The sequence below is a fragment of the Struthio camelus genome, chromosome 19 (genome assembly GCF_040807025.1).
Source record: "Struthio camelus isolate bStrCam1 chromosome 19, bStrCam1.hap1, whole genome shotgun sequence".
In the NCBI taxonomy this organism is placed as follows: domain Eukaryota; kingdom Metazoa; phylum Chordata; class Aves; order Struthioniformes; family Struthionidae; genus Struthio; species Struthio camelus.
This window is the reverse complement of record NC_090960.1, coordinates 9,514,413-9,535,758: the sequence shown is the minus strand read 5'-3', so window position 1 is coordinate 9,535,758 and position 21,346 is coordinate 9,514,413. Positions and strand designations below refer to the sequence as shown.

At 51.8% G+C, this 21,346-nt stretch overlaps 1 protein-coding gene across 3 annotated transcripts in view; it reads right to left on the bottom strand.

The window, feature by feature from the left end:
* Positions 1–21,139, bottom strand: part of MGAT5B (alpha-1,6-mannosylglycoprotein 6-beta-N-acetylglucosaminyltransferase B) — an 82,887-nt gene extending 61,748 nt beyond the window's left edge. The window contains exons 1-2 of one of the 3 annotated variants that reach the window (XM_068913802.1): positions 20,988–21,139; positions 13,133–13,245 (exon numbers count right to left, since the gene is read on the bottom strand). In XM_068913802.1, the coding sequence (XP_068769903.1) occupies positions 13,133–13,245; positions 20,988–21,055 (181 nt within the window). In that variant the 5' untranslated portion in view covers positions 21,056–21,139. Of the gene's footprint in view, positions 1–6,900; positions 6,984–13,132; positions 13,246–20,987 lie in introns of those variants that run through there. The other 2 variants (XM_068913804.1, XM_068913803.1) reach the window with 2 other exon arrangements.
* Between the last annotated feature and the right edge of the window lie 207 nt (positions 21,140–21,346).

The window sequence follows — 21,346 nt, the reverse complement described above, 5'->3', positions numbered from 1 at the left end:
TTATATTTATAGGTAGGAGTATTTCATTACTGCAAGGGAGAGCACTGGGCTGTTCCCCTCCCTCCAGAGACCTGCTCCGAGGGTAACAGGGACAGTCATGTCAATCCCAAAAATGAGCCGTTGCTCAGCATTCGGAGGAGAGGGAAGATTAGCCGAGTTGTCTCCTCCTCTCCCCAGCAGTCCCACAACATGGGCTGGGGAAGGCTGATCACCGGAGAGAAGAAACTGCATGACCCCTGCAAGAGCTGCGCTTCAGGGCTATGATGCTGGTATCTATTTTTCACTCCTGGTTTCCTCCCCCACCTCCCTTTCACTTAAATATATATATATATATATATATAAAAGCAGAGTATTTTTACTTGTTCCTCTTTTGTCAGCTAGTGCTATTTTAAATTGCATTAAGTTACTCTGCAGCACTCCAAACACTTCACGCTGCAGGGGAGGCTCTTTGGAACAGAGATTAACATTGATTTACAATCACTTCTGAAAACACAAGGGCTTCAGGGCAGGGGTGGCTCAAGGGCAGCTGCTGCTAGGAGCTGGTCCCTGGCCCAGAGGATGCCAGGGCTCCTAGGGGCACAGCTACACCCCACCCTGGGCTGGACGGTTTGGGCACGCGGGGCAGAGCCAGGGCCTGGGTTCACAGCTGGAACCCCCACCCCCCGACACAGGGCCAGCTCAGAGCAATGTCCCCGGCAGCACCCACCGGCCCCCGGGGCCGAGGGGCAGCCCCCGAGCACCATCCTGCCCCCAGGTCGAGCCAAGCATCTTTCTCCACCCGAGGTTCTTGCAGCACGGGCATCTCTCCAAGGGCCTCTGGAGCTAACCCAACAATTTCTTTTCCCAACAGCCACCGAACAGCAATTGCATGACGATCTCTACCAGCATTGCTGGCTCAGGGAAAGTGGTATAAGTAGGAGCTGACACCAAGGACACTACATTAGAGCAGATGCTGCCGCAGCTGAGCACCTAGAAGACACCTCAGAGGTGTCTCTAGGAGGCCAGGTGAAGAAAACAAATCATTGGCCTGACTTGGGAAAACTCAGGCAACAGGTAGGAGATGAGGTCACGACCGAAGTCGGTTCTCAGCTGAGAGCTCCAGAGCCAGGAGAGGCATATGGGCAGTGTTTGCAGAGGAGCCAGAGCTGTACAAAATGGTTTTCTTACAGCAGTTGAACTAAAGTAATTTAAAAATTGGATTTCTCTCACTCGATGTTTCTCAGCAGAGAGTACGGTGGGGCGGGGGGGGAACCACAAACAACCAGCCCGCTCCCTCCCACCTCCGGGAATGCAGTTTCCTGTAAACCCTAGGGAGCATCAGGCGCTTTAAGGGAAAAAGGGAGCACAGAGCTCAGGCCTGAGGAGCAGAGGAAGGGCCACCACAGCCCCAAAGCCAAACCCTGGCTTCAGGCTCCGAGCAGGTATTCGGACCGGGGGCTCTGGTTTTGGGAAGCACTGCAGGCACCAGCTGCAACCTCACACCCAGGGACTCGGCGAGACCCCCGACAGCCGCAGGGGAGCCCAGAGAGAAAGGAGCAGGGAAAGCAACAGCGACAGGAAACCAGCTCAAATCCCACAGCCAGGGAAAGATTAAAACCTGGCATTCGCCCACCCCGGGGCCCACCATGACACCAAGGGAGACAGAAAAGCTCCGTTCCTCCTCCTCCTCCTCCTCCCCCTCTGCACATCCAGCACCAGAGCTCCTAGTCTTGTTTACAAGCCTCCCCAAATATTATGCTCCAGAAACAGCAGAACTCACTAATTTAGCACTTCCAAGTGATTATCATTTTTGTTTCAGCCAAAACTATTGGCCAAATACTGCCAGGCATCTTGCCACTCCGTTTGCGAGGGGGAAATAAATCCTCCCTTTCCTCCAAGTGCTTTTGCCTCCACCCAGGCCTGCGCCAGGGACCTGCAGGAGCCGGGGCATCGGCAGAGCCTTGCCTGATCTCTGCCCAAGCTAAACTGAGCCCTAGTCCCTCATTTAGGCCAGAGCAACAAATAAATTGGTGGGAGAAAACAGCTTTTATGGCGGCGGCTATGGTTCCCACTGTGCTAGCTCTATTTTCTGAAGTACCTGCCTGCCTCCCCGGCTCCAGGCGAGTTTGATTCAGGAGCGAAAGGGGTAATAAAAGCATGAAGAGCCATTAACGTTCCTCCTGGCCTCGGTGGGCTGTTTGCTCATCACAAGTTGATGGAAATATCATTTGACTTTTTTCTGTAGATCATGAGAAATAAATTGATTTAATCATTCTCTCAAAAAATTGATGCTTATGGAAGTAACGGACCGCCGCCGGCCAGCAGGCTGCTGTCGCTCCCTCCGGCGCGACCACGGGGAACGGCCGTGGGCAACGGTCCCACAGTGGCACACTAAGGCCCATAGACCCTTCTCCGCAAGGCGGCCAGAGCTGCTCAGAAACACCGCAGAGGATGAGGCCCCTGGGCCAGGCAACCAAGTCAGCCGCGTCACCCCAGAGAGCCACTCGGCAGCGCAAGTGGCCGTGCCAGGCTTGGGGCACGCTGCTGCAGGGTTTAGGGCCCCAGAGGGGCATCATGCCATTTGGAGCCATGGGAGAACAAAGGCAACTACTCACACCCAAACTGCAGCCAGGGCAAGTGGACATTGCTATGGCCTTCTGCTCTGCTCCTCACCCTAAAACGGGCTGCTCCATCAGTTCAAGACTTTGAATTAACATTTCCATCTTCCAGCAAGTGTGGTGGGACATTTAAGCCCACAGGCTTCCGGCTCCAAACAGTGATAGCATCGAACAGGACGCCAGCGTGACAGGCGGGCTGCAGCTGGGAGAAGCCCTCCTGCCACTTGGAGAGAGAACACACTCGAGCCACCAAGATAAACACGGGGACCCCCCCCCACGATGCCCCCTCCCAGTGCTCATGGGGCCAAGGTGCCCGCTGCACAGGTGAGCGATAGGAGCCCGTGCATCAGCCTGAGGAGCACAGGGCCAGGGAGATCTCCACATCAGGCTTTTCTCAAGCAGTAACTAGCACAACAGCACCAAGCAAGAGCACAGGCAGTGCCTAACGCCCGTTTGCAGCCTAACACCCATTTACAGCCATTTTTCAGCCCAGAGCACCACTTTAGCTAACAATTAAAGACACATCCCCATACTCAGCAGGAACAGCAGCGCGAGTCGTTACCACTGCCACGTGCAGCATTACCTCCTTAAACGAGAGCCCCTGGAGCAACCGAACATCTGCCAGGGAGCAGAGTCAGGAGGAGGCAGCGTTCAAGGCAGGAAGACCCACGCCACATTTGGACACTTTCTGGAGGCGACGAATCGAGCGGGCAGGGCAGGCCACGGCAGCTCCGCTCCCAGCCTTGCTGTGGGAGCCACAGGCTCATCCTCAGCCCTCTCCCTAGAGGAGGAAGATGCTGGTACCAAGGAAGGACCAGCCCTGAAGCACAGCTGTTCAGTTAAAGCCACCAGCAATGCTGGGAACACCCGCAACAGCATCGGCCACCATCCCCAACACGGCAGCTGCGGTTCCCACCCGACGGGGACATCTTCACAGCCCATCCCGAGCTAGCAGGAGCTCTGCACCGCTGCCTTGGTGTGGCTTTGCTGTTTAATTCCCTTCTCTCCACCAATACGCAGGCAACCACGGGGCAGCGGGAGGGAAGAAAGGAAGAAAAGGCGCCAAGCCCCACCAGAGCTGCCCTCAGCACAGTGTCTCCCAGCCCAGCTCGCCCCGGGGCCAGCTCCGCCATCCCGGCCAATGCTCCACAGGAGGAGGTGAGAGCTTGCCAGCCGGTTGGTGCCGAGACTGGGCAGCCTCTTTCCAGCATCATGTGGCTGCTCCTAATGAAATGAGACTTGGTTACATGCCTTCAAAACAGCAAAACCCTCTGTGGCTATTTGAAACTGCAGAAAAGGAGACTTCAGACTGGGATAGCAACAGTGAAGCTGAAAACACACCACTGCGGCAGCTGTAGGATGTTAGAGGCCTGGGGAAACCCTCCAGCAGACTCCCCACCTCGGCCACCGATTCTCTTTGCAGCCTCCATGAGCACCCGAGGAGGAGGAAGAGGAGGAAGATGGGGACAGGGAAGCCTCCTGCTGCCTTTATGGAGAGTTTTGCAACAGGCAAATTCTGAATTCAGGTCACGCGCGTTCATGGGAACAGTCTCATCTCTCAGCTTGTACTTGCAGGTCCTCAGCACCCCAGCCGCTGCCCTGCCCGATTCGAGCGAGACAAGCTCACAGTTCAAACAGCTCCTGACAGGGTGCTTACCCACTGCTGCAGGCAGTTATTCACAGTTACTCGGCAAACAGCATCAAATAACGAAGCGACCCTGGAGAGCATTTTAACTCACTCGTAACGAAATGAGGAACAATTAGTGCTGAGCTTGCACAGCAGAATCAGCCCCACGCGGGACCCGTGCGGTCCCCGTCATTGTCACTTGGTTACCTAAGATTTTGCATCTAAGTTCCCCCATTGCCTTCACTGTACATTAATGGCAGCAAGACAGACTTATAGCTCACGTGACATTTTGCAAACACAGGGAACACCAGCATCCCTAGAATGGCAAATCTATGCATTACTTCGCAAAAGGCAGCAGACCAAGCTCTCATGCCCAAGTGCCCTCTCCAGCGAGAGACCCAGACCCTCTGGATAAGAAACAAGACTAAAACCCACAAAGCAACTTTTGGGCTTTTTTGCTGGTTCCAACCTAAGCTCCCATCAAAAGAATTGCACGCTCTGCCAGAAAGCAGGGGATGAAACCAGACCTTCAGTGCTGAGCCTGATTAAATCACCCAGACTGGCTGCCCATCACTCACACATGCCACCCGCCTCTGCCTAAGATGTGTCAGGGCATGTCATCAAGACTGGAAAGACTCAGTGCCCCCCCGCACTGCCCTGAGCCATAGAGCAGGGGAAGGGACTAGCCAAAGACCATTGATGCCAATCAGCCTCATAACGGCAGCCACCTTCAAAAAGACCTGCTGCAGCCTCTGCAAAGGTTACCTTACACGTGGCACATTTGTTCTGCAGGCAGCTTTTTAGCAGTCCAACAGCAGGGTGCGTGCCTGCTCGCGGGCACAGTTTTGACATCTGCTTTGCAAGGCTGTGCCAAGTCTTGCACCACAAGACAGGTCATCGGAGGAGGCAGCACACCCAGTCCTCACAGGCACGGGACATGCTCCACTGGGACAGGAGGAAGGCATTCAAGTGGCTGCACATTGGCTCCTGGGCAAAATAACTGGGGACCAGATTTGGATGGGTTGTTCCGTGTCTCCCAAACACGAGCGGTGGTACATGCACGAACTGGCTCGTGGCACTGGTGAAGTTGCCATCACCACATGGCGGCACAGCCCTAGCAGCAAAAACACAGACCCTCGCTCAGTGCATGCGCAGGTGTCCTGACCAGGCAGCCTAGCGCCCGGTCCCAGCAGCATACCAACCTGCTGCAGCTTTTCTGCATGCAATTCGTTTTCTAGAGCAAGAGAAAGCACAGCTCGCCAAGAGTCCTGCTGCCCAGGGAAACACCTTGCCCCCGTCTGCCTCAATTACTCACAAAGCGGTTTATTAGCATCGTTACCAGCTCCAGGACTGACATCAAACTGGCCTTGCACATGACAAAGGACAACTGTCCATAGCCCAGGACAGCTCTAGATGCACTATCCACCTTGCCCGGGGAGCACATAGTAGGTCAGGAGCTTGCACACAGGCTTCCTCCTTCCCTCTGAGCACAGCCGATTATGAGGGAGGATGACAGTTATTCAAGCTCACTCTGACTGTTAGCGATTCTGAGCTTGACCTTTCTGCATCTTCTGTGAGAACAAATGAAGATGGTACCTAACCACACTAATCCAGCCAGGATGCTGCTGGAGCAGAAGAAAAACCAGCATAGACAGCAGTGAGAGCAAAGGACTCCTCTTAGGAGACCACGTAGGTTCTCACATTTCCAGTTGGCCTCTTTGCTCCACCCCTCAGGGAGCCATTCAAGGGATTGAACTAATGGGAGATCCCATCATTTCAAGGTACTATGACTCCAGAAAGGTGAAGATGCCCTACAAAACCCTGAGCAACTTTCAACATTATCTTCAGAAGCACAATTCCTTCTCCTCCACCTCCTGCCCTCCTCCACTAACATCCCTCCCTCTTGAGAGAAATAGAAACCATAAACTCCAAAGTATTCAGCTGTTCTGCACAGCCTTGAACAATCTCTCCCTCCACTCATGTGCTCATTGATGGAAGAAATTGCTTTAAGCAGGTGAGACTCCAGGAACTGGAGCAAACAACAACTGCAGCAGAGGCAGAGCACCTCTGTAGTGGTAAAACAGGAGGGGTGCTGGGTTTTGAGAGAGTAGGGCAAGCTTCCTGCCAAATAGCAGTAAGTAGCATTTCCAGTACAAACTGTTTTGGCTGTCGTCTGCTTGACCTCTCCTGAGCACCTCATATCCCAACACTACAAGCCAGAGCCATTCGGAAACCTCAGGAAAGCAGCATTGCTTGGACTTATGCATAGCTTGAACCCAAGGATACCTTAACTGTTTCAGCCTAACAAGAGGCATTACCCCAACAGCATTTCTCCACCCCCTTTTCAAAAATTTGTTTTCATTCTTATGCAAAGTGAAAGCTAATGACAAAAATCTCCGAGGTTTGTGCAGAGGATTTGTTTTCTGGCCACCTGTACTGCACACAGCCCTGCTCTGCCTTTGCCCTTCATAAAGCCAGGCTTAAGCTTCTGCTCATGGGTTTCCGCACATTAGAGAAAGACCTGGGAGAAGGCTCCTGGGAAATAAGGAGAAGGGGAAGAAAAGTCTTCTCCTTCAGCAGTTGACTGCCAAGATGAAAATCCTTCCTAATTCCATAGAGACATTTAATTATGCAGATGGCCCCAAAGGCACTATGACATGCAAGTTATGACAGTACCTTTGGAAAGCACTTTCCATGCTGGCATTCAGCAGAGCTTCACTTCAAACAGCCCAGCTCCTGTGCACTTGGTTCCCCTAGCAAGACCAAGCCATTGGCTGCAGTTCACAGGGAGTCGCACATGTATCTTCTCTGACTTCTGCTACACCACAGACTAAAGGAAGAGTCCCCCAAGGGGGCTTTCCTCCAGCCTCCTGGATTTCAGAGGAGCCCCAGGCCAAACATGGCACCTTCTGGTAAAAGTCGTACTGCTTGCATGCATTTTCCAGCTTGCTCTCTGAAACTGGCCCCCCCTCAGCTCCTTGCCCTTCCTCCTTCCCCTGTCCCCACAGCAGTTGAGAAAACACAAGTAGCCCATTTGTGGTCACCAACAGGAAGCCATCTGGAGATGCTGCTGAAAGCTCATTTTAGGGGAAAAAGAGGCAGGTGTTGAGTTTCTCAAGCTGAGCATCAACCAGACAGGAAACACTTGAAAATGGGCTCAAAATACAGTTATGGGAATAGAATCAGTAAACACACAACTCCCATGCTCAGCAGACAGTCCAGAGAGACCTCTCAAAGGTATCTAGATTCATGGACCTCAGCATGAAAACTGCTTTTCCAGCGCACAGACCAAAAAAGCACTGGCAAGCATAGGAAACACTTGAAATACTTGCATATATGTACTACCAAGGTCAGTTGACCTTGAGCCAGAGCTCTCAAGGTAGCACCATATAAGAACCAGTAACCTACAGCGAGGGCAGTGGTCAGCTCTGGCCATTTTGGGAAATCAAGACTGTCCTACATCCCCTGAGCCTGCAGCACTGAGCTCTGGAGCAAATTCCTCCAGCACCTTATCCTCATACATGGGAATCAACAACAGGAGGATCAGAAGTCTTTCAATTTTTAAACTAGCTACAGCAGTTGCAGGCAATATTCCAGCCCATATCTAATCGTGTTTTAACACTTAATAACCTATTTTTCATCCCTAATGCCTAGCAGCAGCAAACTCCATCAGCTGGCTGTATATCACCATGGAAAACCAGATTGGGACCCAGAGCACAATCAGCTGTCTCCATCCAGAGCAGAGGGACTGCTGGCCGTTTCCCCCCTTAACCACACGGCAAGCTCTCGCTATTACATTTCTGCCCATTAAAGATTTTGGTTTATTTTTAAGATCAGAACCCTGCCCCAATACAGCTGTATGCAAGCAGTAAAACAAAACAGAAAGACATTTGGGGAAAAGAAAAAAAAACTTTTCAAATTCTAACGAGGGGGAAAGAAAAGGGCAAAGAAAACTGGATCTCTGGAGTCTAGAGCTGTTCCCAAAGTCTCTCCTACATTCAAAATTTATAGACTTGTCTATTTTCTTTTTTTAACTGGATTTTTGTTTGCAGAACAAATTCTCTTGGTGGCCATTTCAAAACAAAGGAACCTTTGTTTGTGTTTACTTGATAGCAGCAGATTAGGATAAATAACTTGCATTTCAGAAGGCTTTTCATTTATTGTTAAGATGCAAAGCCTCTATAGTATCAAATCATCAAGCAGAGAATCCATCTGAAGAATGATTTCTGGCACACACCAAGAAACTCAGTTTCTGGAAAGAGCCTCCTAGAAAAGGATTCGCATATAAAAATAAAATTAAAAATGGGATTAACTTTTGGACTGTGGCATTATCCATTTCTCCTTTTCACACTTCTGCCTTGCATCTATCTTCATTTTGGTTTCGCTTGGCTACTCACAGCCTGGAAGCTAAGAAAGCTCATGGTAAGTCTATGGTGTTTTCACATTGTGCTTCTCCTGCTATCCTCCACCATCCTGGGCAGTCACCTCCTCCTTCTGGAGCATGTTTTGGGTAAATTCACGTCAAGAGCGGAGTTTGGCTGGCAATATGCAAGGGGAGCAAATCCAGCTCACATTAATACTCCCAAGGTTTAATGCTGGGTTGGGCTGGTCTGGACACCCAGGGAGAAATAGGAGCAAATCCCTCAGGCTGAGACCCTCAGCCAAGATCAGAACGGCACACACAGGATTTTAAACAGACACTGGATCAATGGCCTTTACCACTTAACCACAGCCTGACAGGACTGCTCTGATGCAAGTTATTTTTAAATGGTCAGGTGCTGAGCTTCACCTTGCATTTCTTTGCAACCACTCGAATCCTGCAAGCATTTAAGCTGAGATATAGGCTCACTTGTGCAGCTCAGCCCAGCGGGACACATGGAAACACGGACATGTCTGCGAGGCTGGAACCAGAGCACACAGCCGGTAGAGCCAAGATCATCATCAGGAAGGACCGCAGGAGCAGGCCCCTGCTAGCCATGAAAGCACCTGCATAGATACACCAGCCCTGGTAGCAGAACAGCACACACACAGACTGTATGGGGAAGGTGTGCTGCCAGCTTGCAATATAGAAAGAATAAGTTAATGAATAATGCTCAGTTAGGGCCAGCTAAACCCGATGCTTCAGCCAGCACCTGCCGAACAGCAGCAGGGACAGCTTAGCACTCCTTCCTCAGGCAGGACAGCCGCTGCGCTCCCAAGGGTTTCACACTGCTCTGTGCACCCCAACCCAGGCACCCCGTCCAGAGAGATATTTAAGCCTACGTGTAGACACTCAGCAGATTTAAGCATGTGCACCCAAACAATCCCTCTCAAATCAATGGGCCCAAACCAAGCCAGGAGGCGTCTGAATGCCAGCGACTGCCACCATCACTCACATCAGCCCAGTCAAATTAACCTGCTCCTCAGACCAGCGCTGTGCACTTAACAGCAACTATAACAGCCAGCAATATTTCTTCAGTTTCCTCGGGATCCATAACGCATGCTAATTAAATACCAGTTTATTATTCAAACAGACCTACCGAGACTTTATAGCACTGTAATAAAAAGCATAACCGTGTCTGTTCCCCTCAACCCTCATTGAATTAAACGTGCATTTAGCACACCTCCACTCCAGCTCAGCGTAACTTTGGCTAGGAGGGACCTCCGGAGCCCCTCCTGCATAAAGCAGAGCTAGCCTGGAGGTCAGATCAGGTTACTCAGGGCCTCATCCAGAGTTGTTTCAAAACTCTTCAAGGAGGGAGTTTCCATCAGCCCACCTGAGGACAGGGATCATGGTTTCCCCAGGGCACTGGGGAGGGTGGCCAGCACAAACCTCCCTGGGGCTTCCCTCCAGCCTTTCTGGAGGATGGGAGTGATGTTTGCTTCTTCCACCCATCAAGGGCCCCCAACTACTACAGCCTTTCAAAGAGGAGAGAGAGGGGTCTGCAGTGGTTTTGGCCAATTCTCTCAGCTTCCATCCAGCCCCAGGCTTGGACATGCCCTGGGGTCTTGGTCTCGCTTTGCCTTTGGTGCATTCAGTACCACGTACAGGTGAACCACACTGCAGCAGCTTAGTTACTCCACAGGAAGGCCAGACCCTAAGCACTGGTATCACAGGAGAGGCTGAACCTCAGCAGCCTGAGCTCTGTGCTAAAGAGCCAGAAAATGCCTTATGTTGCACCTGAGAAGCCCTGGGTACTGAGAATACAGCCCCAAAAAGTATCCTTCCTTCAAAAAAAAAAAACAGGACAAAAAATCCTCCATTTTCCAAAACTGTGAATTAGACAAATGAACCAGATATTTCCAAAGAAGAAACATATAACAGCCAAGTCTGCAGCAGTTCATCTGGAAGCAATAGCCTGTTCTTGCAAATCCCATCCAATAAAGAAAAAAATGGTTTTACTGTACATTTTTCATGAGCTTTCTAATGAAACAGTACTTGTCTTAGCCAGAGTTACAGATCTAAGAAGCCAAAAGCTTGAAAATTAGAAAGCCTGAGTCAAAATCCTGGGGTTCCCCTCCCCGCTTTTTTTTTTTTTTTTTTTTAAATAGCACATGATCAGGAATTACCAGAATTAACATCCAAACCTTTTCAGCCTAGGAACGAAGCAGCAAATATCTATCTCTCCCTACCTGCAAGGAAGGTGGCTCTTAACAGACATCTGGTGCAGCAATCAAAGTCAAGTCAACCCACAACTTGGAGCTCAGTTGCAAGAAAGTAAATCAAAACGTATAAATTGGCTCAGTCACCTAAAACAATAAGTGTGGATGACTCAAGAGGTGAGACAGCCTGAAAAGGGATGTTTTTTACTCACTGATGAGACCTAACTACGCTGACACTGCATCTGTTAAACAAGAGACACACAAGGACCGGAAATGAGTGGTCTCGTGTGTCACGATCTACCTGATGACCAGTGTAAGGATGGGATGAGCTATTCTACTTTAAGGTACCCATAAAGGAGACAGAGATTGAATAATTGTCCTTCTGCTTTAGTTTCACTACAGCTTTGGAGACCCCTTTGAGGTGGGACTAGGGACTTCCGCAAGTTTCTCAGCACCTTTGCCTGCTGTTTGCATTGTGATTTGTGCCATCTCTCAGCTCTAACTGGCTCCTACAACTAGATAGTCCCCCTCTGCCTTTCTTCTGGTTCTCCATATGCCCCTTTCCCCTATCACAAGCTCCTGAGGGTGCTGGGGCTCTCCTGGGACAGAGGGCAGGGGTAAGAACTTGGGAATTTCTTCACCATCCAGTTCCTAAAAAAGATAAATTGGGACAAAGCGGTTCTCCGTGCTCACACAGCACTTCTCACCCCAAAGCTCAGCTGTCGAGGCCAACAACTCAATGACTTTGCTCTGGCTCCTGGCTGGCCAAGCAGAGCTCAGACTCATGCCACAACACAGCAGTACCTGCAGGAACAGCCTCACCGTTAACCACAAAATACAGCGAGAGAGCCCAGACCACCAAATCGAGGAGCACAAAGATGTCACCTATAATGAGGCTTGATTCACCGGTCACCAGCCTGAGGGCTGCACTTGGCACGGGTACAGGGGTGTTACTGCAATTCCCTCGCACCACCCCTCTGTTGCCTACCCTCCTCTGCAGGAGCAGATATCCTGACCACAGTAATGCATGCAGGAATTAAGGAAAGGCAAAATAAGAAAACTCAGTACCACTCAGGCTGATGTCAGCTGTGCCAACACCAATCCCTTGGAGAGGGGACTTAATGGAGTTCATGATGGGAACAGTTAGGGGAGCACGGAGGAAAGAAACACAAACTGCTTCGTACTCTATCCACCAGGGAAAAAGCTAAGACAACTGCCAAAGGTTGCGTTACACATTAATTTCTCTGGAAGGTAACTAGTTTACAAGCACCATCAGAGTTTTGGAAACCACTTCTCTGGCTATCTTCTTTTCTAGGAACGCAATACCATTTCTTCCAGCATCCCAAGAAGGATTTAATTCCAGAGAGCATATTCCAGACAAGGTCAGGGAGCTTCAATCCTTCCACACTTTTGGTATATACCTTCCAAGCTGGCTTTCCCAAAACTACCTCACCCTGCTCATAGATGTTAAACAGGGCCTTGTCCTCAGAGGATTTTGGTTGTCCTGTTCCAGGCTGGGACCAGAAAGTCAGTGTAAAACCCAGCTGAGTGTAACAACGTCCTCCCTGACCAGAAAACCCCACCATAGGAGATGCCCCAGAGACGGTCCCAAATCCCACTTCTCTGCTCAACTTCCCCTGCACAGCCTGGGTCCAAACTCGGCCACTTTGCTTCCTCTTGCTACATTTGTCTCACAATTGAAATGGAGACTTCCCCCCGCAGTCCTGACTGAAGGAGAGGAGCCAAGCTGGCTCTGCCAGGTAGGACACCAACTCCCTCCTGATGAGGGAACCATCTCCTGAACTGACTGTACATCTTTCCAGAAAAAGCATTTTAGAAAAAATTAACAGAACACAAGCTTTGTTAAAACTAGAATATTTTCTTCAACACTTCAGAACCACCAGGAAACCACAAAGGCCTTTTATTTTTCCCATCCTCAGCGCATAGGACCAGGCACAGACTCGCAACCAGCACTGCAGCCGCCAGCCCCACTCACTGGTGTTTTTCTCATTACCTCGCTGCAAGACAGGGTCTGCTTCAACATGCAACACACATGCCCCAGCTCTGCCTGCACAGGCCTGGATGCCAACACGGCCACTTCCTAGCCACACACCTTCAAAACCACCCCAGACCAGGCCAGGAAAGATCAGCAGGACCTGAGCTGTCCCAACACATCTGCAACCAGCAGGGACAACCCAAGGGAGCTCTGGGAAGAGTATCCAACACCCAAGCGCCATCCTTGGAGCATGGCCAGACCACAGACCCAGCAGCTGTCAGATGTCACAAGGGGTGGGATGGCACCAAGCAGCCCCATGCAGGCCCTTACCTTCGGTGCGGATGGTGAAGGGAGAGTCCCCCAGACGCTTGGCCGAGAACTGCCCTCCCAGTGACGTCATTAAGAAGCATAGGGTGAAAAATCCAATGCCCAGCACGAATATCCTGCAGGAGAGAAGCAGAGTGGTAAGGAGGAGCAATGAGGAACCAGCCCCCTCAAATGCTGCTCTGTCTCTCCCAGCCCACCTAGGGTAACCCCCCTGCACGTTTCTGCTGCCCCCAGTAACGTAACCTCCGACTATCTACCTGCCTGAGTATATCACCTCCAACCACAGCCAGAGCCAAACCCACTTAGAGAGCCCAGAGTAGACACTTCTGCCCAAATGTGGGCACAGAGCAGCTGGGTTTTGCCAGATGACGCAGGCTGGCATCCCTAGCCGCCGCCCTGCAGCAACGGTCCACCCTGCTTTTAGTCGAGGCCTTGACCAAGCTGCCTCGGGCTGCAAGCTACCAGGTAGCACCTTGCAAATTCGGTCACTCTCCCATAGGCCCATGTGCACGATAAAAAATGTTTCTAATATCCTCCCCCCCCAAATCACAGGGCAAAAGAGGCAAAAAGCCTCTGCTCCATCAGCCAGACACCTGCCAACAACCTTCCATCCCAGCGCAGCCAGCACATCTTGAAATTGCTGCGACCTGCCCCAGGGGGCATCAAACTCATGCCTTAGGTGGGAAACTTGGGACAGACCAAAACTCACCTCATGATGCATTGCTATATCTAACCCAATAACCCCCAACATCCCCTGCGGATTACAGGAGCTGTTACAATAAACAATACCCATTTTCCTTCAGAGAGAGACCAAAAGAAAGAGAGACCTTGCACCTTCCTTTCCTTCCAAAGGATCTAAGAAAAAGCTCCTTTGTTCCTCCTGCAACTAGGCCACTGATACTTGTCACCGCGCCCAGCTCTGCACATAGGGAGCGGGCAGCTCCATTCACAGCCGGCGACGACTGAGCCGTGCTAGTGGCAAGAGCCCGCGGCTCAGGCACACTCCCCTTGCGGCTTGCTTTGTCCAGAGAGCAGGAAACCAGCTCCCATGGGAAAACGCATGGCAGGATGCCGGTCTGCACGTAGTGCAGAGCAGAGCTCCTGCATCACCTCTTGCTTCAAGAGGTGCAAGAGCTGCCAGCATTACTCTTACTGGCCTGGACTCAACCAGAGCAGCATTTTGGGGGGCAAAAAGCTTGAATGCAGGAGCTCTGGGCAAACAGGTGGGCTATTGCATAATGGGGAAGCATAATGCAAAGGCCTGCCAGCCTCCTTGGCAGACAAGCACGCAACAGGCAGCATGCCGCTTGGAGAGACAGGGAGGAAGAGGAAGGGCAGAGGCCTTAGTCCAGCCAGGTTTCTCCCAGAAAGGATTCTGGAAAAGGCTTTCCAGAAGAGAGCCTTCAGTTCACATATCTGAGCTTTAAAGCCTCTTCTCCAAGGCAGGAGGAAAGAGTTTCTTTATTAATTTCTATTGAAGTGCATTTTCTGGAGGCCAAGAAGGAGCTCTGGCACTCACGAGACCTGATAACCAGCACAGGAGGCCAGCAGCACCTGGAGCTTCATGGCCAACTGGGGCAAGCTAAGGTGTTAGGCCCGTACCTCCCAAGCCCGCTCCCCCACAACATCTCTTTTTAAAAGGACATTTTTACAGCAAACACCTTTGAAGCCACCCATAGCTCAGTGCCTGGAGCACTTCCATGGGCCAGATCAGGGCCATTCAGTATGCAGCTCCTGTCAACAGGGAGCAAAAATCCCCTTACTCTTTCAAAAGGAGATTTGGCTGCTGTTAATGGGAATGCAGCACACTGAAAGAGCCAAGACCCAGCAAGCATTTCTGGCTCTTTTCCATAGCCTCAGAAAGGAGCTGCTGCCACATCCAAATCTCCTTCAAGGTGCAGCGTTCTCCAACATGCATGCAAGCAAAATGCAGAGCAGAGCAGTTTCTGTACTGTGGGCAACAGCTCCCAGAGCTGTCTTAAGTAACACAGGTTTTAACTAGCCAGTCAGCCAAGCCCAAAGAAAATTTCAAGGAGAAAGGGGAGAAAAGACAACTGCCAAATAGCCTTGTGAAGCAAAGGCTTCGTCTTTAAATAGGCAAGTGCTCTGTTCGCAAGGGAGCCCAACACCACTATATGTGTGCTCGTTAGCATTTCTGCCTCTTGGCATCTCTGGACTCACAGAAAGTAAACCACTGAGAATAGGAAACAGCAACACTAGCTGACAACTTAACAGCATTATCTGTGGGGCTCTGTAGCCACAGGGACAGCAGACACACTTTTCCAGAGACCAGTTTGGAAAGGGGCACAACATCCCAATACAGAATCATTATATTGTAGCCAAAAGAGCAGAGGATTAGGCGCCAGCTGTAAGCTTGGCCTACAGCACATAAGCGTTGCAATTATCTACTGTTACAACAAGCTGGCAAATAAAGCAACTTGCTCTGAAGCACTTATTAACTAAAGGAGAGATTTGGGAAAGGTGAAGTATATAGCATTAAGCAGCTCTAGGGCTGCTCAAGGAGACTTGCCCGGAGGAGCATCCACAGCAGGTCCCTGGGAGGCCCCCAGACACAGCCCTGGCCCCCACCAGCTGCCCCTGCGAGACATGGCATGCTCAGGGGAGCCCACAGGCAACCTACCTCCCCACGCCAGCACCGATGCTCTTCTTGCACAGTGAGCACACACTGAGCCTGCACCCGCTACAACATTGTTCACAGCACACAGCCATCTCCAGAGAAAGGTGCTTGCTCCAAGGAACTGAGCCCAACCTCCACCCACCACAGCAACCCACCTACCCTCACCACTCCATGGTTCCTGCCTGGCTTATATTTATAGACTCTCCCCCAGCTGGGTCTCACAGCAGATCAATGTCACCTGGTCACAGGTTTACTGACTCTGGGCAGCTCCCAACCAACTTCTGACCTCTTGCTCAGTCAGGAGCAAAGTAACACCCTGCTCGTTACCATTAATTTGGTGAGCCTAGAGGAGCCACTGAGGTCTGTTGCCTCCTGCGTGCAGGGAAAGGCTTGCAGAGGAGGAGAGGGAGAGAGTCTCTCTCCCATCCCTGCCCTCCTCACCCCAAAAAACATCACCCTCCTGTCCCAAGCAACCGAGGCTGGGGCACGTCCTTGCTCTGGCTCCTTGGGCAGAGAGGGAGGCAGATGGCAGCAAGGGGCTCTGCAAGCGTCTGGTGGCAAGCGGCACCGAATGCCAGCACTGGCAGGCGTTCAGAGAGCTGACCTGTGTGAGATAGGACATCCAAGTGGAGTGATAAAATTCCCTCAAAGCCCCGTGTAAATACTTCAGGAGTGAAGTAGATAAAGTCCCTTTTATTTCTGAATGAGCAGCCCCTTGGGGATGGAAAACAGTTTAAATAGGCTATGAAAAGCATCACGCACTTGGCTAATCCAGGCTCATGTCTCTGAAAGCCTTTCTATAGGCAAGTCTTGAGTGCCCTTGAACCACCACCTCCCTGGCAGATGCTCTGCTTCAGCACATGGAGACACAATTACAGACTTCAGCCCCCTCTCTCAGCCAGGTCCTGGAGGCACCCAAAGTGGACGTTGGAGCAGGGTTTACGGAGGGCCTTTTGGCTCAGCTCCTGGAGGGAGCTGGGTGTCGAGGCGGCAAAACATCCCTGACACTGCAAAGTAATGACGTTTCTCCAGGTTTGGGGACCTCAGACCCAACCCCTTTCCTGTCCCCCCAGTAGCAGGGTCCTGTGCCCAACCATGTGGTGCAGTGATGGGTCCAGAAGAGGCTCTCCGCTGTGACTTGGCACTCGGGAACGTGACAGAGTGGGTAGCAATCCCAGCTCAGCCTCATGGGTCTGAATTTGCCTTAAAATAGGATAGGGGAAATGCTGTCTGCTGTGGCCTCTACCTGGCAGAGGATGAAAACAGCCTTGTGGAGAAGGCACAAGGTGAAGAAGTAGGAGGTCAAGCCCCAGCCATGCCACCGACTTTCTGCATAACCCTGGGTGAGTCCCTCAGCCTGGGACTGAGGGTCTTTTCTAGGGGCAGGTCACGAGTGTAAAACCCACCTGACGGCCCCGTCCTGCCTGCCAGCCGCTCCCCCTTCCCCAAAGCACATTTCAATGAAGCATGACCTGAGGGACGGCTGTTTAAATCATCAGAGCTAATCCTGTTCTTCGTTCTCATCCTCCCTATTGATAATATCTGCATCATTATGCAAGACCTTGTTTATGCATTTTAATCTTCATAATTATAATCTCGTAAGGAGTGATGGTTCAAACACAAGAAAGAAAGAAAGAGAAAAAGCCTCAAAGGTGATCTATGCCCTAGCATCTCATTAGGAGACAAATTCTCTTTGATTTTGAATGGACTATAGAGACAGTGGGGGATTCAGGATGCTTTTTAAAAAAAGAGGCATCAGACCCTAACCCTAATTAATTTACCTAAGAGAGAAGTGGCATCCAGTTCAACAGAAATGCTCCGGTGAGTAAGGAGATTTTGGGGACTTGCTCTTGATTTGAAGATCCTGTCTCTTTTACTTTGTGCTGATCTCCTGAGGAATAAAAATCCTTGGCCCAGCCTCAGCCAAGTGTAAATTCCTTGTGCAGAAAACTAATACTGTGAAGCAGATAAAATATACCATGGCCCAGATCTTCAGAACTGCCCATCAAATGCACTGGGCTCTCTGTCCCCAAAATTAAGTCTCGCTCACTGAAGATCACACAGCTTCAATGACCAAGTAACATCTCCTTTGCAAGCTGGCTTTGGCTGTCATCACACGTCACATCTAATTCATCATCATGGTGCTCTCACTGCGCACAGTTCTGGCACCAATTCCCTCTACAGATCTACCCCAAACTGAAATTTTCACAATTCTGCTTTCTGGCTTCATGCCCAAAAGAGGAGGAAGCCAAGTTCTGCTGTGCCTTCACTGCAAATTGGAAATGATGCCCCAGCGTGGCACAGTCACGGAGCATTTTAGCCTGCATAACTGAAAGCTGAATGAGGCCAGGAGGGCCTGTGTCACGAGGCGGAACATGACCAAGCGGGGGCCCTGGGACATGGCGCGGGGACCCCGAGATGCAGCGCAGGGACAGGGACCATGGGCCGGCTGTCCATGGTGCTGCAGCGCCAAGCAATGGCCCACCGTGCTTCTGGCCCATATAGGGTGAAGGCTACTAAAACGTTTGAGAAACCTACGGGAGAAAGGTTTCTGAACTTGTCTGTTCATCAGACAAGTTTTCAAGATCCAAGGCCCTTGAGCCCAAAAGATGAACCACAATTTCTAACAGCTGCAGCTGGGTAAATAAAAAATACACCCTCTCCCATAAACCTTGTTTTGCTCATAGCCCTACACTGTCATAGCGCTGCTGCTGCCAAAACGATGCTCAGACACAGGAATCTTCCTCCAAACTGACAGAAGGGCACACAGAATAAATTCTCCTATCGACCATTGTTAAAGATACAGGGAAACCCTGGCTTTGGTTTCTTGCTGCAAACTTTCTCAAACTCCCTGCTTTAACTCCCCATGCTCCGCAAAACCAAGACCTGGGCTGGCTGGTGCCAGGGCTCTCCCAGCCACACGGTGAATTCCTGCCTTTATCTGGCACTGTCACAGATTAAACACTCGTGTGCTGCTTAGGTTGAAGGCAGAGCCATCCCTGGATGTTTCAACAAATTGTTCCTACAATGACTTGCTCTGCTTCCCCTTTGCTGCAGGCACTTGCACAGCTCAGGGCTTTGCATCGCTTTGCTAAACATGTCTGGAGCATGATTAATGAAATGTTTTGGTGCAAAGGGTCAGGTTTCCCATTCAGTGTTTGCTGATGGCACCGCTGCCAAGAGTTTACACAAAGCAGGGGATCACACTATGGGTTTCTACAGAGCAGCACAGCTCTGCCCAGCCAGTAACACAGACCTGACCTACATGACCTACCCTGGTTACTGCCACAGCAGTATCTTCTCCTGCTCCTTGCAGGTCGTCCCTGAGTCACATCGGCTGAGAACGTGGGATGCCGATTTTTGGGGAGCAGCGTTGATATGGCTGAACTCGGGCAGCCCGTGCAAGCCCATGCTGGGCTGCATACAAGGTGACAACACCACAGGACCGAGATGCTACGAGGGGTCAGGCTCAGCACGCCACCAGCATGGAGACAGTGCAGAGCTGGACGTGGTGGGACAACCGGACGAGGGTGTCATGGTAGACACAGGGGGAAATTTCTTCCTTGAGGGAAAGCCTGATTGGTTAACAATAGAGTAACTTGCACGGGTCCCAGTGGCACCCTTACTAGTTTGCTCTAGTTTGAGAGCAGAAGCCAGCTCAGGGAGTGCCGAAAGGACTATCTAGGGACTGCTGCTCTGTTACAGGCACCAGGGACCCTCCAGCCTAGTGGTCTCCTTTCATCACAAGACCCTCACACGCACACCTCCTCGTCTCTGATCAGATCTTGCCGGCACCTCACGACTCACTCCCTCGACTCCCTCCCGCAAGTCGGATCCCAGGTCACAGCTGTTGATGAGCTTTCCCTGCTCCGGCAGTGGGGATGGGGGGAAGAGGGATACTCAGACCAATAACATCAGCATTAGGGACTAATGCACGCTTGAGAAAATAAAATAGCCACTCTCCAAGCTGTGCTGAGCATATGCTGCCCCTCCAGGGTGCATGTGTCCTGCCTATCTCTCATTGCCATTCCCCACTGCAGTTACAAACTCACAGCCCGAGAGCTTCACCCCTTTCTGCCCATCCGCTGGCAGACAGGAGCCAAAGTCTCTCCCAGATGATGGGGAGGTGCCAACCCTGCTGACCCACCTCCACATGGAGCTGCCTGCATGCCCTGCACCCAGAGCAGAGCAGACCCCATTCAGAGCATGACCCAGGCCATGGGGACCCCACAACCCTGCTCTGCCACCGCTTTCCTGGGTGACCTTGGCCAAGTCCCTCAGCTGTCCATTCCAGGGCACTGCCACGGGATCCAAGAGCAGGAATCCCCCAGGGAAAGCGGTGCAGAGCTGTGCAACTCTTGGAGCGAGGCGGACAAAATCTGCAAACCTGACCACAAGCAAGTAGCACAAACATAGCCCTTTCCTCCCTCCCCAACCCCAGATTGGTAGCCTGTGGCTACATTAAAAAGCTGGTGGGCAGGTTCCTCCAACTCCTTTACATAGCAGGCATCACTGAAAACTGCTGAGACAGGCTCACCTCACCCCCTTTGGGCTTTGCTGCCCAGCACTTTCCCCCCTCTTGTGGATTTTTGGTCCCTCTCCCCATTAAACAAAAGAAAAAAATTACTGACGTCTCCAATGCTTCTCAAGTCTGGGAGTGACTAAAGAGTGAATAAGGAAGCTGGAGAGCAAAGACTGGAGAGGGGAAAGTGAAGGTGAGGAAGCAAAAATGGGGAGATTTACACCAAAGGGAAACAGCAATAGGTGGGCATGGCCATGCTGGAGCTGGAGGGTCTCAGGCTTGGATAGCAACCCCAGCTCTGCTGCCCGTTATCCAGGGCGGATTTAAAAACGCCCGTCAGCACCACTGGATTTAAACGAGAGGAAATGATTTCCCAGTGAGTATAAATACCTCCGGGGACGGTATTAAAAAAAGACAGCAACAACAGACCTGCAATTAATACCCAAAGGATACCTGCGTAACGAGTGAATTACGGGCAGCGAGTGCCGCAGCACCGGCTCCCAGCACGCTGACCTGCGGGCAAACTTGCCTGGATCCCTGATATTTTAATCTGGGATCAATTCCCCCTCCCTCCCCGCCCCAGGGAAGCTCGCGTGCAAAATGTGTTCAGACCCCGCTTGCAACCCCGGAGGGGCCGAGCAGGGTGGGGGGAGCCGAGGAGAAGGGGAAGAGGAGGGACAATAAAACGGCAACTTTACCTAAAGGGTCTCAAGGTGACCAGACATCTTCTGACCATTATTTTCCCATCCGCGTTGACTGTGATCATCGTTCAAAGTTGCGGGGGACCGGGGCGGGGGCGGCCCCGCACCCCCCGGCGCCGAGGCGGCGAGCGGCGCTCAGCGGGCGCAGCGCGGGGCGCCGCGGGGGCGCATGGCGGGGCGCGGAGCGGGCGCGGAGCCGCCGCCGGGCACCTCCCCGCCGCCCCCAGCCGCCCGGCCCTACCCGCTGCCGCCGGCGCCCATGCCGGGCCGGCCGCTCCGCTCCGCCCCGCTCCGCCCCGCTCCGCCCGCGCGGCCAGCACCGCCGCGCCCCGCCGCGCCCCGCCGCCGGCTGCGCG